The sequence below is a fragment of the Oncorhynchus gorbuscha genome, linkage group LG18 (assembly GCF_021184085.1).
Source record: "Oncorhynchus gorbuscha isolate QuinsamMale2020 ecotype Even-year linkage group LG18, OgorEven_v1.0, whole genome shotgun sequence".
NCBI classification, from domain to species: domain Eukaryota; kingdom Metazoa; phylum Chordata; class Actinopteri; order Salmoniformes; family Salmonidae; genus Oncorhynchus; species Oncorhynchus gorbuscha.
In genome coordinates this window covers 7,619,305-7,633,155 of record NC_060190.1, presented here as the reverse complement: position 1 = coordinate 7,633,155, position 13,851 = coordinate 7,619,305, and the positions used below count along the sequence as shown (strand labels likewise).

The window sequence follows — 13,851 nt, the reverse complement described above, 5'->3', positions numbered from 1 at the left end:
GGTCGAATAATAGTAAGGCAGAACAGTTGAAACTGGAGCAGCAGCATGGCCAGGTGGACTGGGGACAGAAAGGAGTCATCATGTCAGGTAGTCCTGGGGCATGGTCCTAGGGCTCAGGTCCTCCGAGAGAGAGAAAGAAAGAAGGAGAGAATTAGAGAACGCACACTTAGATTCACACAGGACACCGAATAGGACAGGAGTACTCCAGATATAACAAACTGACCCTAGCCCCCCGACACAAACTACTGCAGCATAAATACTGGAGGCTGAGACAGGAGGGGTCAGGAGACACTGTGGCCCCATCTGAGGACACCCCCGGACAGGGCCAAACAGGAAGGATATAACCCCACCCACTTTGCCAAAGCACAGCCCCCACACCACTAGAGGGATATCTTCAACCACCAACTTACCATCCTGAGACAAGGCTGAGTATAGCCCACAAAGATCTCCGCCACGGCATAACCCAAGGGGGGGCGCCAACCCAGACAGGATGACCACAACAGTGAATCAACCCACTCAGGTGACGCACCCCCTCCAGGGACGGCATGAGAGAGCCCCAGTAAGCCAGTGACTCAGCCCCTGTGATAGGGTTAGAGGCAGAGAATCCCAGTGGAAAGAGGGGAACCGGCCAGGCAGAGACAGCAAGGGCGGTTCGTTGCTCCAGAGCCTTTCCGTTCACCTTCCCACTCCTGGGCCAGACTACACTCAATCATATGACCCACTGAAGAGATGAGTCTTCAGTAAAGACTTAAAGGTTGAGACCGAGTTTGCATCTCTGACATGGGTAGGCAGACCGTTCCATAAAAATGGAGCTCTATAGGACAAAGCCCTGCCTCCAGCTGTTTGCTTAGAAATTCTAGGGACAATTAGGAGGCCTGCTTCTTGTGACCGTAGCGTACGTGTAGGTATGTACGGCAGGACCAAATCAGAGAGGTAGGTAGGAGCAAGCCCATGTAATGCTTTGTAGGTTAGCAGTAAAACCTTGAAATCAGCCCTTGCTTTGACAGGAAGCCAGTGTAGAGAGGCTAGCACTGGAGTAATATGATCAAATGTTTTGGTTCTAGTCAGGATTCTAGCAGCCGTATTTAGCACTAACTGAAGTTTATTTAGTGCTTTATCCGGGTAGCCGGAAAGTAGAGCATTACAGTAGTCTAACCTAGAAGTGACAAAAGCATGGATTAATTTTTCTGCATCATTTTTGGACAGAAAGTTTCTGATCTTTGCAATATTACGTAGATGGAAAAAGGCTGTCCTCGAAATGGTCTTGATATGTTCTTCAAATGAGAGATCAGGGTCCAGAGTAACGCCGAGGTCCTTCACAGTTTTATTTGAGACGACTGTACAACCATTAAATTCATTGTCAGATTCAACAGAAGATCTCTTTGTTTCTTGGGACCTAGAACAAGCATCTCTGTTTTGTCCGAGTTTAATAGTAGAAAGTTTGCAGCCATCCACCTCCTTATGTCTGAAACACATGCTTCTAGCGAGGGCAATTTTGGGGCTTCACCATGTTTCATTGAAATGTACAGCTGTGTATTAGTAATCTACCCTAGCAGTCTCTCTTCTTACAGGTCTATAGGGTACTAGTAATCTACCCCAGCAGTCTCTCTTCTTACAGGTCTATAGGGTACTAGTAATCTACCCCAGCAGTCTCTCTTCCTGCAGGTCTATAGGGTACTAGTAATCTACCCTAGCAGTCTCTTTCCCTACAGGTCTATAGGGTACCAATAGTCTACCCTAGCAGTCTCTCTCCCTACAGGTCTATAGGGTACTAATAGTCTACCCTAGCAGTCTCTCTCCCGCCATGTCTATAGGGTACTATAGTCTACAGTAGCAGTCTCTCTCCCTACAGGTCTATAGGGTATTAATAGTCTACAGTAGCAGTCTCTCTCCCCACAGGTCTATAGGGTACTAATAGTCTACAGTAGCAGTCTCTCTCCCTACAGGTCTATAGGGTACTAATAGTCTACAGTAGCAGTCTCTCTCCCTACATGTCTATAGGGTACTAATAGTCTACAGTAGCAGTCTCTCTCCCTACATGTCTATAGGGTACTAATAGTCTACAGTAGCAGTCTCTCTCCCTACAGGTCTATAGGGTACTGTGAATGTCTGTAACAAGAAGTAAAATTGTCACACAGCTTTACTCTTGAGTCTAAATAAATGCACAAGGTGGAAGTGCAACAGCTGGATCTGATGACGTGTCCGTGTAAGCATGGTTACCATGTTAATGACAACACCATTAAGTCAAAGGTGTCTTTAAAAATAAAATAAAAATTATTTTTTATTTCACCTTTATTTAACCAGGTAGGCTAGTTGAGAACAAGTTCTCATTTGCAACTGCGACCTGGCCAAGTTAAAGCATAGCAGTGTGAACAGACAACACAGAGTTACACATGGAGTAAACAATTAACAAGTCAATAACACAGTAGAAAAAAAAGGGGAATCTATATACAATGTGTGCAAAAGGCATGAGGAGGTTGGCGAATAATTACAATATTGCAGATTAACACTGGAGTGATAAATGATCAGATGATCATGTACAGGTAGAGATATTGGTGTGCAAAAGAGCAGAAAAATAAGTAAATAAAAACTGTGGGGATGAGGTAGGTGAAAATGGGTGGGCTATTTACCAATAGATTATGTACAGCTGCAGCGATCGGTTAGCTGCTCAGATAGCTGATGTTTGAAGTTGGTGAGGGAGATAAAAGTCTCCAACTTCAGCGATTTTTGCAATTCGTTCCAGTCACAGGCAGCAGAGTACTGGAACGAAAGGCGGCCGAATGAGGTGTTGGCTTTAGGGATGATCAGTGAGATACACCTGCTGGAGCGCGTGCTACGGATGGGTGTTGCCATCGTGACCAGTGAACTGAGATAAGGCGGAGCTTTACCTAGCATGGCCTTGTAGATGACCTGGAGCCAGTGGGTCTGGCGACAAATATGTAGCGAGGGCCAGCCGACTAGAGCATACAAGTCGCAGTGGTGGGTAGTATAAGGTGCTTTAGTGACAAAACGGATGGCACTGTGATAAACTGCATCCAGTTTGCTGAGTAGAGTGTTGGAAGCCATTTTGTAGATGACACCGCCGAAGTCGAGGATCGGTAGGATAGTCAGTTTTACTAGGGTAAGCTTGGCAGCGAGACTGAAGGAGGCTTTGTTGTGGAATAGAAAGCCGACTCTTGATTTGATTTTTGATTGGAGATGTTTGATATGGGTCTGGAAGGAGAGTTTGCAGTCTAGCCAGACACCTAGGTACTTATAGGTGTCCACATATTCAAGGTCGGAATCATCCAGTGTGGTGATGCTAGTCGGGCATGCGGGTACAGGCAGCGATCGGTTGAAAAGCATGCATTTGGTTTTACTAGCGTTTAAGAGCAGTTGGAGGCCACGGAAGGAGTGTTGTATGGCATTGAAGCTCGTTTGGAGGTTAGATAGCACAGTGTCCAATGACGGGCCGAAAGTATATAGAATGGTGTCGTCTGCGTAGAGGTGGATCAGGGAATCGCCCGCAGTAAGAGCAACATCATTGATATATACAGAGAAAAGAGTCGGCCCGAGAATTGAACCCTGTGGCACCCCCATAGAGACTGCCAGAGGACCGGACAGCATGTACTGGAGATTATATACGTAGCTAGATTAGTTACACTGAGTCTGACTCAATCGTGAACATTTTGCAGCATTCCCACCTTTAAAAGAGGGGAAATTGCAGCTTTCCCATCTCTAAACATCGGTCTTGACTTCCAGGTTCTCCAACAGTAGTGACATCAGGATCAGAGCCTCTGGTTGGAGACAGTAGACCTGGTCTGGTGATGGCATATTAAAGAGACATTAAGAACAGAAATAAAGCGTCAGAGTTTATGTGAGAATAAATACTGGGAGCGTGTTGTCTCATCAGGCCTGGGTCTGGGACTGTACAAACACACAGGCGTGCACACACACACACACACACACACACACACACACACACACACACACACACACACACACACACACACACACACACACACACACACACACACACACACACACACACACACACACACACACACACACACACACACACACACACACAGTTGAGTTGACAAATGAGGATTACATAACGCCCTTGATGAGTTTTTCCTCTAAACAGCTGTCACCATCTTCCTGATACCTGATTAAGCTTTAGATTTACGACAAATCCAGCAGCTGCAGCGGGCGGCTACAAGCGACAGCGGACGGAAGAATAAATCACGCCTGGAAGAGGGGAGGAAAGGAGGGAGGAAAAAGTGTATCATGTTATCACGTCTTGATCAAGGGACATAAGGTCTTATGGAGTCCCTGAAGGTCCCAGTAATGTCCAGGAAGAAGAACTGCTAGAAGGATGTCATTTGGGAAGGATTGAACTGGAAGCTCTGTGGGGATGGTCAAGTCATTGACCTCTGTGACCTCCGGCTGCTTGTACTTGACCACGCTGTTTCTTTTCTCATGCAAAGGACGCATTGTTTGAACTTTTAACCACCCACATAACCTCTAAAATAGCTTCTACCGATGCATTAGACTAGGTAGTCAATCAATCAAGTGTATTTATAAAGCCCTTTTTACATCAGCCGATGTCACAAAGTGCTGTACAGAAACACAGCCTAAAACCCCAAACAGCAAGCAATGCACATGTAAAAGCATGGTGGCTAGGAAAAACTCCCTAGAAAGGCAGGAACCTACGAAGAAACCTAGAGAGGAACCAGGCTCTGAGGGGTGGACAGTCCTCTTCTGGCTGTGCCGGGTGGAGATTATAACAGTACATGGCCAAGATGTTCAAACGTTCATAGGGTCAAATAATAATAATCACAGTGGTTGTGGAGGGGGCAACAGGTCAGCACCGCAGGAGTAAATTTCATTGTGACTCTCTCATGATCTTTTGCATGTTTCTGACCTCTTGATTTGCAGTTCTGGCTCTTGGCTTTGCTCATGCTAAGCACACAATGGTATTTCTTCTTTTGAACAGCCCACAGGGCACTGATGTCATTTCAAAGTCTAGTTTTGATTGACATTTGGTTGAGTTGTCAGCTATTGTGAATTCCCCGTGAGATTAACAAAACATTTCACCATGACATTGGATTTAGGGTCAAAGTTGAAATTCCCTTACATTGATGACTTCCTGCAAATCCAATCAGTTTTCCACACAGATGTTTTGTTGCTGAAATGACTTCGTCACATTTATTTTTTGTTGTTGAAATCACGTGGGAACAACGTTGATACAGCCAGTTCTTGTCCAGTGGGTACAATCAAGTAGACCAAATCATCTGAATGACTTGTGTGTGCCTTGAAGCTGCTATTTATGTCATGCAGGTGAAAGAGGACCCAAAAGCGACTTAACAGAAACAGAGTTTATTCAAGTCCAAACAGGGAATAACAGAAATCCTCTAGTCTGTAGAGGGGAATAACAGGAGAAGCGGCCACAGACTGCAGGTCGCTTCGGGTAGGCGCAGGCCGTAGCAGACAGAGACACCTGCTCACACGCAGCATCTGATGAAGGCAAAAACACGACAGGACAGGGCGATACACAATCACAGCACGGTGAATTCTAAACAAGGAACCGACAGGACAGGAACGGAACACAAAGGAATAAATAGGGACTCCAATCAGGGGAAAGGATCGGGAACAGGTGTGGGAAGACTAAATGATGATTAGGGGAATAGGAACAGCTGGGAGCAGGAACGGAACGATAGAGAGAAGAGAGAGCGAGAGAGTGAGAGAGGGAGGGGGAGAGAGAGGGATAGAAAGAGGGAAAGAACCTAATAAGACCAGCAGAGGGAAACGAATAGAATGGGGAGCACAGGGACAAGACATGATAATAAATGACAAACATGACAATTTAATCTCTATTGTATGCCAAGCTCGCAGTGTGTCTCTTCTTGAACTGTTGAACCTCACCTAAAATAGATTATATGTTACTATCAAGTAGGCTAATAGATACTCTGAATGACTTGTGGCTAGAATCCAGCGATATTTACTTCTATTTGACTTATGGGCTTTTCCCTTTTTCTATGCCAAGCACGCAATGTTTCTCTTCTTGAACTGTTGAACTTCCCCAAATTACGAAAATCAAGTCGTCTAGACACGATACTCTGAGTGAATTGTGACCCTGAAGAACCCATGCAAGGTATTACAGCTTGATGTGAAACTCCATTTTCTCCATTCGTTCCAGGTGAGAAATGCAGGAGCTTTATCGATCTGGCTCCGGCTTCGGAGAGAGGTGAGTGATCACTGCATATGTCAGGAGGTAAACACATCTGCTATAGAGCTGTACATCACCCGTACCAGGAAGATTACTTGTAGAGGGAGAGCAGGGGCAGACTGGGACCAGAAATTGGCCCTGGCATTTCTAACACACCAGCCCATTTTCAGGCCCCCATTATTAGCCAGATAATAATCATTTTGTGAAAAGAGGGAAAAAAAGTCAGACAGACCCACTTGACCCACTAGGCAAAAAATGCAAAAATGCCAGATGGCCAATCCACCCCTGGGGACGAGGATATTTTATGACTACAGCTAGCAACAACATAATAAACACATTTTCAATTACATGTCTACAGTAGAAAAGAAGAGGATATCTACTTTATTTGTCAACAATTGAGCAAATTACACTCCTTGGAGCTAATTACAGTCACTGGAGTATCTGACATAGGCTTTTGAAAAGTCTACCAGTGCAGCAAGTGCTGCTGGTAAGCTTTCTTGACTTGGACATTCACTTTTGCCAACACATGGCGAACCTTTGTTTAACCAGCTAAACAGCTCTTAGTCAAAATAATGAAAAACTATCTACCAAATCTATTCATCTTTTTTTTATATACTTCTCCTTGCCATTATCATTCCCCTAATGATAAGACAAGACAGCACATGTTTTGCTAATGTATGATGGGGGTCCCTGGGTCGCCGGTTTGCCTGGGAGGGGGTCCCTGGACAAAAAAAGATTGAAGACCCCTGGTCTACAGGGTTTCATAATGTATAAAAGGATGTTGAGCTATACTCTTGCAGTATGAAGGGGTCTGCATCCTGTCTCAACTGCCATCTTGCACTCAAATGTCATCTTTAGCTGTTCAAATGTTATAGCTGTCATGACACCACCATAGAGGAGTTGTTTGCAGGTTACAGTGGCTGTCATGACACCACCATAGAGGAGATGTTTGCAGGGTACAGTGGCTGTCATGACACCACCATAGAGGATATGTTTGCAGGGTACAGTGGCTGTCATGACACCACCATAGAGGAGATGTTTGCAGGGTGCAGTGGCTGTCATGACACCACCATAGAGGAGATGTTTGCAGGGTACAGTGGCTGTCATATGACACCACCATAGAGGAGATGTTTGCAGGTTACAGTGGCTGTCATGACACCACCATAGAGGAGATGTTTGCAGGGTACAGTGGCTGTCATGACACCACCATAGAGGAGATGTTTGCAGGGTACAGTGGCTGTCATGACACCACCATAGAGGGGATGTTTGCAGGGTGTAGAGGCTGTCATGACACCACCATAGAGGGGATGTTTGCAGGGTACAGTGGCTGTGATGACACCACCATAGAGGAGATGTTTGCAGGTTACAGTGGCTGTCATGACACCATCATAGAGGAGATGTTTGCAGGGTACAGTGGCTGTCATGACACCACCATAGAGGGGATGTTTGCAGGGTACAGTGGCTGTCATGACACCACCATAGAGGGGATGTTTGCAGGGTGTAGAGGCTGTCATGACACCACCATAGAGGGGATGTTTGCAGGGTACAGTGGCTGTCATGACACCACCATACAGGAGATGTTTGCAGGGTGCAGTGGCTGTCATGACACCACCATAGAGGGGATGTTTGCAGGGTACAGTGGCTGTCATGACACCACCATAGAGGAGATGTTTGCAGGGTACAGTGGCTGTCATGACACCACCATAGAGGGGATGTTTGCAGGGTACAGTGGCTGTCATGACACCACCATAGAGGGGATGTTTGCAGGGTGTAGAGGCTGTCATGATACCACCATAGAGGGGATGTTTGCAGGGTACAGTGGCTGTCATGACACCACCATAGAGGGGATGTTTGCAGGGTACAGTGGCTGTCATGACACCACCATAGAGGGGATGTTTGCAGGTTACAGTGGCTGTCATGACACCACCATAGAGGAGATGTTTGCAGGGTACAGTGGCTGTCATGACACCACCATAGATGAGATGTTTGCAGGGTACAGTGGCTGTCATGACACCACCATAGAGGGGATGTTTGCAGGGTACAGTGGCTGTCATGACACCACCATAGAGGTGATGTTTGCAGGGTGTAGAGGCTGTCATGACACCACCATAGAGGGGATGTTTGCAGGGTACAGTGGCTGTCATGACACCACCATAGAGGGGATGTTTGCAGGGTACAGTGGCTGCATCAAGTTTGAACTGCCTTCTGATATTTAGTTACTTTGCTTGCCTTTGTTGTTCCAATTGAGGAAATTACATTATGACTCAATATTTTTCCCCCTCATGTAAATTAAATATGAACGTACCACATCATCAAAGTTAAATTTGTTGAACTTTAATTATGTCTGAATTTGGATATTATACAGTGCAGATTAAAAAAACAATATGAAGTATTTAGCTGCTACCAATGTTGCAGATTGATGTAATGCATGGAGCAATAAGATTGGTGTAACTTTCTTTGTTAATATATTATAAAGGAAGGAAGGCAGAATAGGTTTAATTGAGCTTCGAAATGAAAAATCCACCCACATGTTTCTACTGATTGTTGTTAATGAAAATTCTGGAGAAAGTTCTGCTGTGAGACTTATAACTACAGTGAATGCTTTTATATCGGATCGTCTATCTATAGGCTTTGGTCTAGTTCTTACAACTTGTTCTGTATCTCTGGTATACTTTTTCCATATTCATTAAACCTGAACTTTGACATCACAATAGTTGATTGATTTGTTGACTATATCAGCCTTCATGTACTGGAGGTAAAATAAACTCCCTATTCCAGACGTACTGGGGCTTATGTTCTCAAACAACCTTGGCATCATCCCCTGTGTTGTCAGGGACACAGGATGTGGGGTTGCTATGGTCACGCCCACTCTGTCAAAGTAGAAGGTTATGATAACAGCTGTGAAATGATCCATGCGCAAATAATGCAGAATGACAACCAATCAAAACAAGATAGAAGCTCTCATACTTCCGCGAGTCATAATGTGTCTCACTTAGAAAGTGTCTGCTAAACAACTCAATCGAAACAGAACAGAAAAAACAACATGGATTGTCCTGTAGTTCATATAGCCTACTTTATTTACTACCGTAGCAATAAGTACAACACTTACTACGCTCTACTCACAAGAATAGTTACACAGAACGCTGTACAGGGTTAATACTGTCTCCAAAGTTAAGTACCACCAAACCTTGTTCTAAAATTCCATTACGAAATTAGACACTGTCTCAGTCTTGGGACATTCCTCCCCCAACCCCATCCCCGCCGCCGCTCCTGACCATCCGTCCTATCCCGTTGAGAGCGTCTCAGGGGAAATACTGGCACCAGCCAATGTTCACTTCCTGCAATGAAGTGTCAAGAAGGATTAATAGCAGACTGGTGAGGTAGGAAGAGATGTCTGACTCCAACCTCCCATAACGAGACCGTGTGAGGGTTTGACACTCTGGAAGGTCTGAGAGGATTCCTGATACTTTTTGCGTCAGAGACAAATGACATGAATTAGGTCTGTTGTCAATATGGATGTCAGAAATGTTGTAAGAGATGTGAGATAGGCAGAGACCAAAAACACAAAAAATACAAATGTGTACCTGAGTTTAGGTTAAGTTAGGACACAATCATCAAACATCAGGAATTACTTTTTAAGGAATAAAACGTTTAGTGTCCATGACAGGACTTCAAATAGGCACCTGCCAAATACAGTCCTATGATTTAGGAACGAACGGATGAGTGAAGCATGCACGATCAAAGAAATCAACCCTTTTCTCCACAACCATCACACATCCTTATGAAAATATGATCAGTGATTCAAATTCGACATCATATCACGGTTGTAGAAAAATCTCTCACCGATTTCCAATACCCTAACAACTGTTAATGCTTTTGCTTTGTCTGTTGCAGGTGTCCTATGGCTGTCGGTGGTCTCTGAGATGCTGTACATAGTCCTGTTGATAGTGGGTTTCAGCCTGATGTGTCTAGAACTGGTTCACTCCAGCACCAGCAACATGATAGATGGACTGAAACTGAACGCCTTCGCTGCAATCTTCACCGTCCTCTCAGGTACAGCGGGACTGTTGAAAACCACCTCTGCAAGACGGCACAAACAGATTTGGGATCCAGGCTATTGTTTCGTGTGTAAGGGCCGGGAGTTCTCCCAGGCCTCATGACCTGACCAGGAAAAACTCCATGGCGACCATAGAGCCCAGATTTCTTTCTGTTCGTGACATTTAGATTTTTGTTGAATTGCATAGATTACGTCATATGGCCAGGGGGGGAAACGCTGTTGAGTCTGGTCTGGGGAAAACTCCTGGACCTTTTTATGCCTAATTGGTGGAGCAAAGTAAAGAAATACTTGTATACATTACTATGCAACTGTTTCCACTAGTAGACATTGAACAAGTCTAACACGGTGGTGAACATGATGAAAAGCGAAGCTAGCAAGGAGAGAAGCTGGTTTTGTAGGTCTTGACTAGGAGATAACCTGCAGCCTCTCCCAGTGTAGAAGCATCAGCTATCAGAGAGGGATTTTGAAAAGTCATCCTAGATGTCACATGGTCCTAGTGTGTGTGTGTGTGTGTGTGTGTGTGTGTGTGTGTGTGTGTGTGTGTGTGTGTGTGTGTGTGTGTGTGTGTGTGTGTGTGTGTGTGTGTGTGTGTGTGTGTGTGTGTGTGTGTGTGTGTGTGTGTGTGTGTGTGCCTGCATGTACACTAAACATCTAACTGTATACCGGTATCTGTGTATTTGCAGGGCTCCTGGGTATGGTGGCCCACATGATGTACACACAGGTGTTCCAGGTGACAGTCACCCTGGGCCCTGCAGACTGGAGGCCCTATAACTGGGACTACGGATGGTCCTTCTGGTAGGGAACACACACACACACACAATCCCACGTCTCCCTTTGTAGCGTCACACTTCTCTAATGAAAACCCCAAAGCTCTCATGTTACCGGGCGGATTAGGCTTTGGTGTCCCAAAGCCCCAATATATATATATATGGTCGATGCGATTGGAAAATTGCATAAGGGGATCAAGGGTGAAGTGTAGCCCACAAAGACATATGTACACTGTATGTTCAGAATGTTAATCTTCCAGGCTGAACATCTTAACCCTTGTGACATAGCTCTGGATTATAACATGTGCAGTGAGTGAAAATGGGAGCTACAGTGTATAGACTCATGTACAGTAGTGGCCTATTACATTGGGATCTACCCAGATTGACATACCTACCCTGTCGGGACTGACGATTGACATTAATCCTGCAAAACTACGACCCTTCCATTTTTACACGGGAATAATAATATTTACAAAAAGTATGCCAGAAATCCCCAAACTCAAAGTGATTATATGTTTTCGTAGTGTTTCATAAAAACATCCTATTTCTTAGTGTCTTATTTGTCTGAATTACTTGAGCTGTTGTCAAGTGATTGATAACTTCGGTACTTAACGTTCCTTAGCTTTTAAAGCCACTTGTTTCAAGCCATTTGTTTGTTTTAAACCATTTGTTTGTTTTAAAGCCCCTTGTCATTTGTTTTTCATTCAAAGAGCAGCCCTGTGAACTGACCATGAACAGCGAAAGGCCTAAATATGCAGACCACCTTCAATTGACTCCTCCTTGCCTTTTCCTCTCTCTGTCCCCATCATTTTCCTCCCCTCTGTCTGTTGTCCCTATTTCCTCACTTCTCTCTCTTCCATCTTTTCCATTTCCTGTTTTCCAGCATGGCCTGGGCATCCTTCACCTGCTGCATGGGTGCATCAGTCACCACCCTCAACTCCTACACCAAGACTGTCATCGAGTTCCGACACAAACGCAAGACCTTCGTGCAGAGCATCCGAAAGGAGCAGGCGCGGCAGGCGTTGGGATACTACCGCGATCACTCCCTGCGCTCCATATCCCAAACCGTGGAGGTGTACACACAGACGCCGTATAGTGGTATTAGGACGCAGGTACCGGCCGCGTCGTTAGACCCGAGTGACGTATCAGAGACTCTGGGGGAAGACCAGTGCTGAAGGGAGGGATCCCAGCGGGGAAAAACGGGTTACAACTGGTTCACGTGATGTCGCAGTTATGTCATTTTTAACCAGTTTCTGGTTGTGCTGATGTTATTTCATCGTCATTTCAACTCGTTTCGCTCACCGGGATGTGTCAAAAGTAACTGTATGAAGTCAGTGCGATCCAATTGTGATCCGTCACCTGTGTTGGGTCTTTTGGGGATTCTGTAGCAATTGAATCCGTTCTGATTGAATTCATCGCTGCCTTAATTGAGCCAGGATATTCACTCCCTTGTTCCCATTTTGGGCATTGATAGTCATGGAAAGACAGCCGTGTACACACTGATCATACAACTAGATGACCTGACACACAAGGAAAGCCGCAATCAATAACAATAGCGTTTTACCCGCCCCTAACCACTGTCAAATTCAGAGACAGAACTATGGATGTAAGGACTGAATATCCATGATATCAGCATTATAGTTTTAACCATGTTTTGAGGCTGTGTAGTGTTTGTTTACATTTACTTTGTTTACAAACATTGGAGTAAAACAAGCTTCTATTTTGGGTTCTAATGGGGTCAGACCGTTGAACTGATGAGGCATTAATGTCATATTCTTCAGGAATTCATGGGCACATATCATTCATTTGTATGTTCAAAAATGGATGCCCCTTTAAACAAGATTTGTAACAGAATGCCCTCTGATTTTCCTGGGACACCATAGGACTGTTTATGCGATGTTTTTGCATGCTATTAGCCTTACTAAATATGGAAATAGGAAGGGGGTGACAAACTGCATTCAACTCGTATTTTAAGAATGTGCACCGCAAAATATAGCTATAAGTGTTTGCAGCGTATACCGTGCCTATAACGCATAACTATATGAATGTAAATAAATAGCACAAAGTAGAATGGTTTTGATCTGTCAAATCGCTGTAAGATGTGTATTATTTTCCTTTTGAAGTGGCGTATTGTTTGTTGACTCAATGGTCTGTTTACTGCACATTACTCAGTATCGGATAAAACAAAAACTGACCACTGGACACCAATGTTACTTGAGTACAATTATGACCAATGACTGTGTATTCTATTTAAAGTACTTTGTGCTTATAGGGATTAAAGGATTCTGCAATTAATTACTCAATAAACAAATGTATTCCATAGCAAACTCAAGAGTGTTTCATTTTGTACAGAAAATATTTGCTGTAGTTCTTTCATTATGTTCTATATCCGTTTTTGCTTTGCTCTGAGAACAATAAGTGACTTGGATGTATTCTCAAAGTATATATTTGATATCTACTCAAGTACCTATTCATTGATGAACATCTAGACCAGGTTCAGTCCCTACCACTAGAGGACAGTGCTGTTCATGGAAAAAAGCAACATAGAGTACCATACAATTTTATAGTATTTACAATTTAATACAGATGAGAATATTCCTACATTTATACAACATTCATTGACAGTATTTTACAGACTAAGCACATATCATGTATACATACAGTACACAAATATATTACATATTCAAATATTTTTTTGTACAAAAACAATGTGTTCTTTTATCAAAAGGGAATACATATATCAGATGTATCTTTTCACACCCCATTGGCTACACTCTTTTATGGTCCAATAGAAACAGTCTACATAGAGGTGGTCC

General features: G+C 44.1%; 1 protein-coding gene across 1 annotated transcript in view; it reads left to right on the top strand.

Annotated features, from left to right (window-relative positions):
* The window catches only part of LOC124004188 (germ cell-specific gene 1-like protein), a 15,683-nt gene extending 2,412 nt beyond the window's left edge, over positions 1-13,271 (top strand). The window contains exons 2-5 of the mRNA XM_046312957.1: positions 6,182-6,229; positions 10,106-10,264; positions 10,952-11,063; positions 11,919-13,271. Coding sequence (XP_046168913.1) covers positions 6,182-6,229; positions 10,106-10,264; positions 10,952-11,063; positions 11,919-12,210 — 611 coding nt within the window. The 3' untranslated portion in view covers positions 12,211-13,271. The remainder of the gene's footprint in view (positions 1-6,181; positions 6,230-10,105; positions 10,265-10,951; positions 11,064-11,918) is intronic.
* The last annotated feature ends 580 nt before the right edge of the window (positions 13,272-13,851 follow it).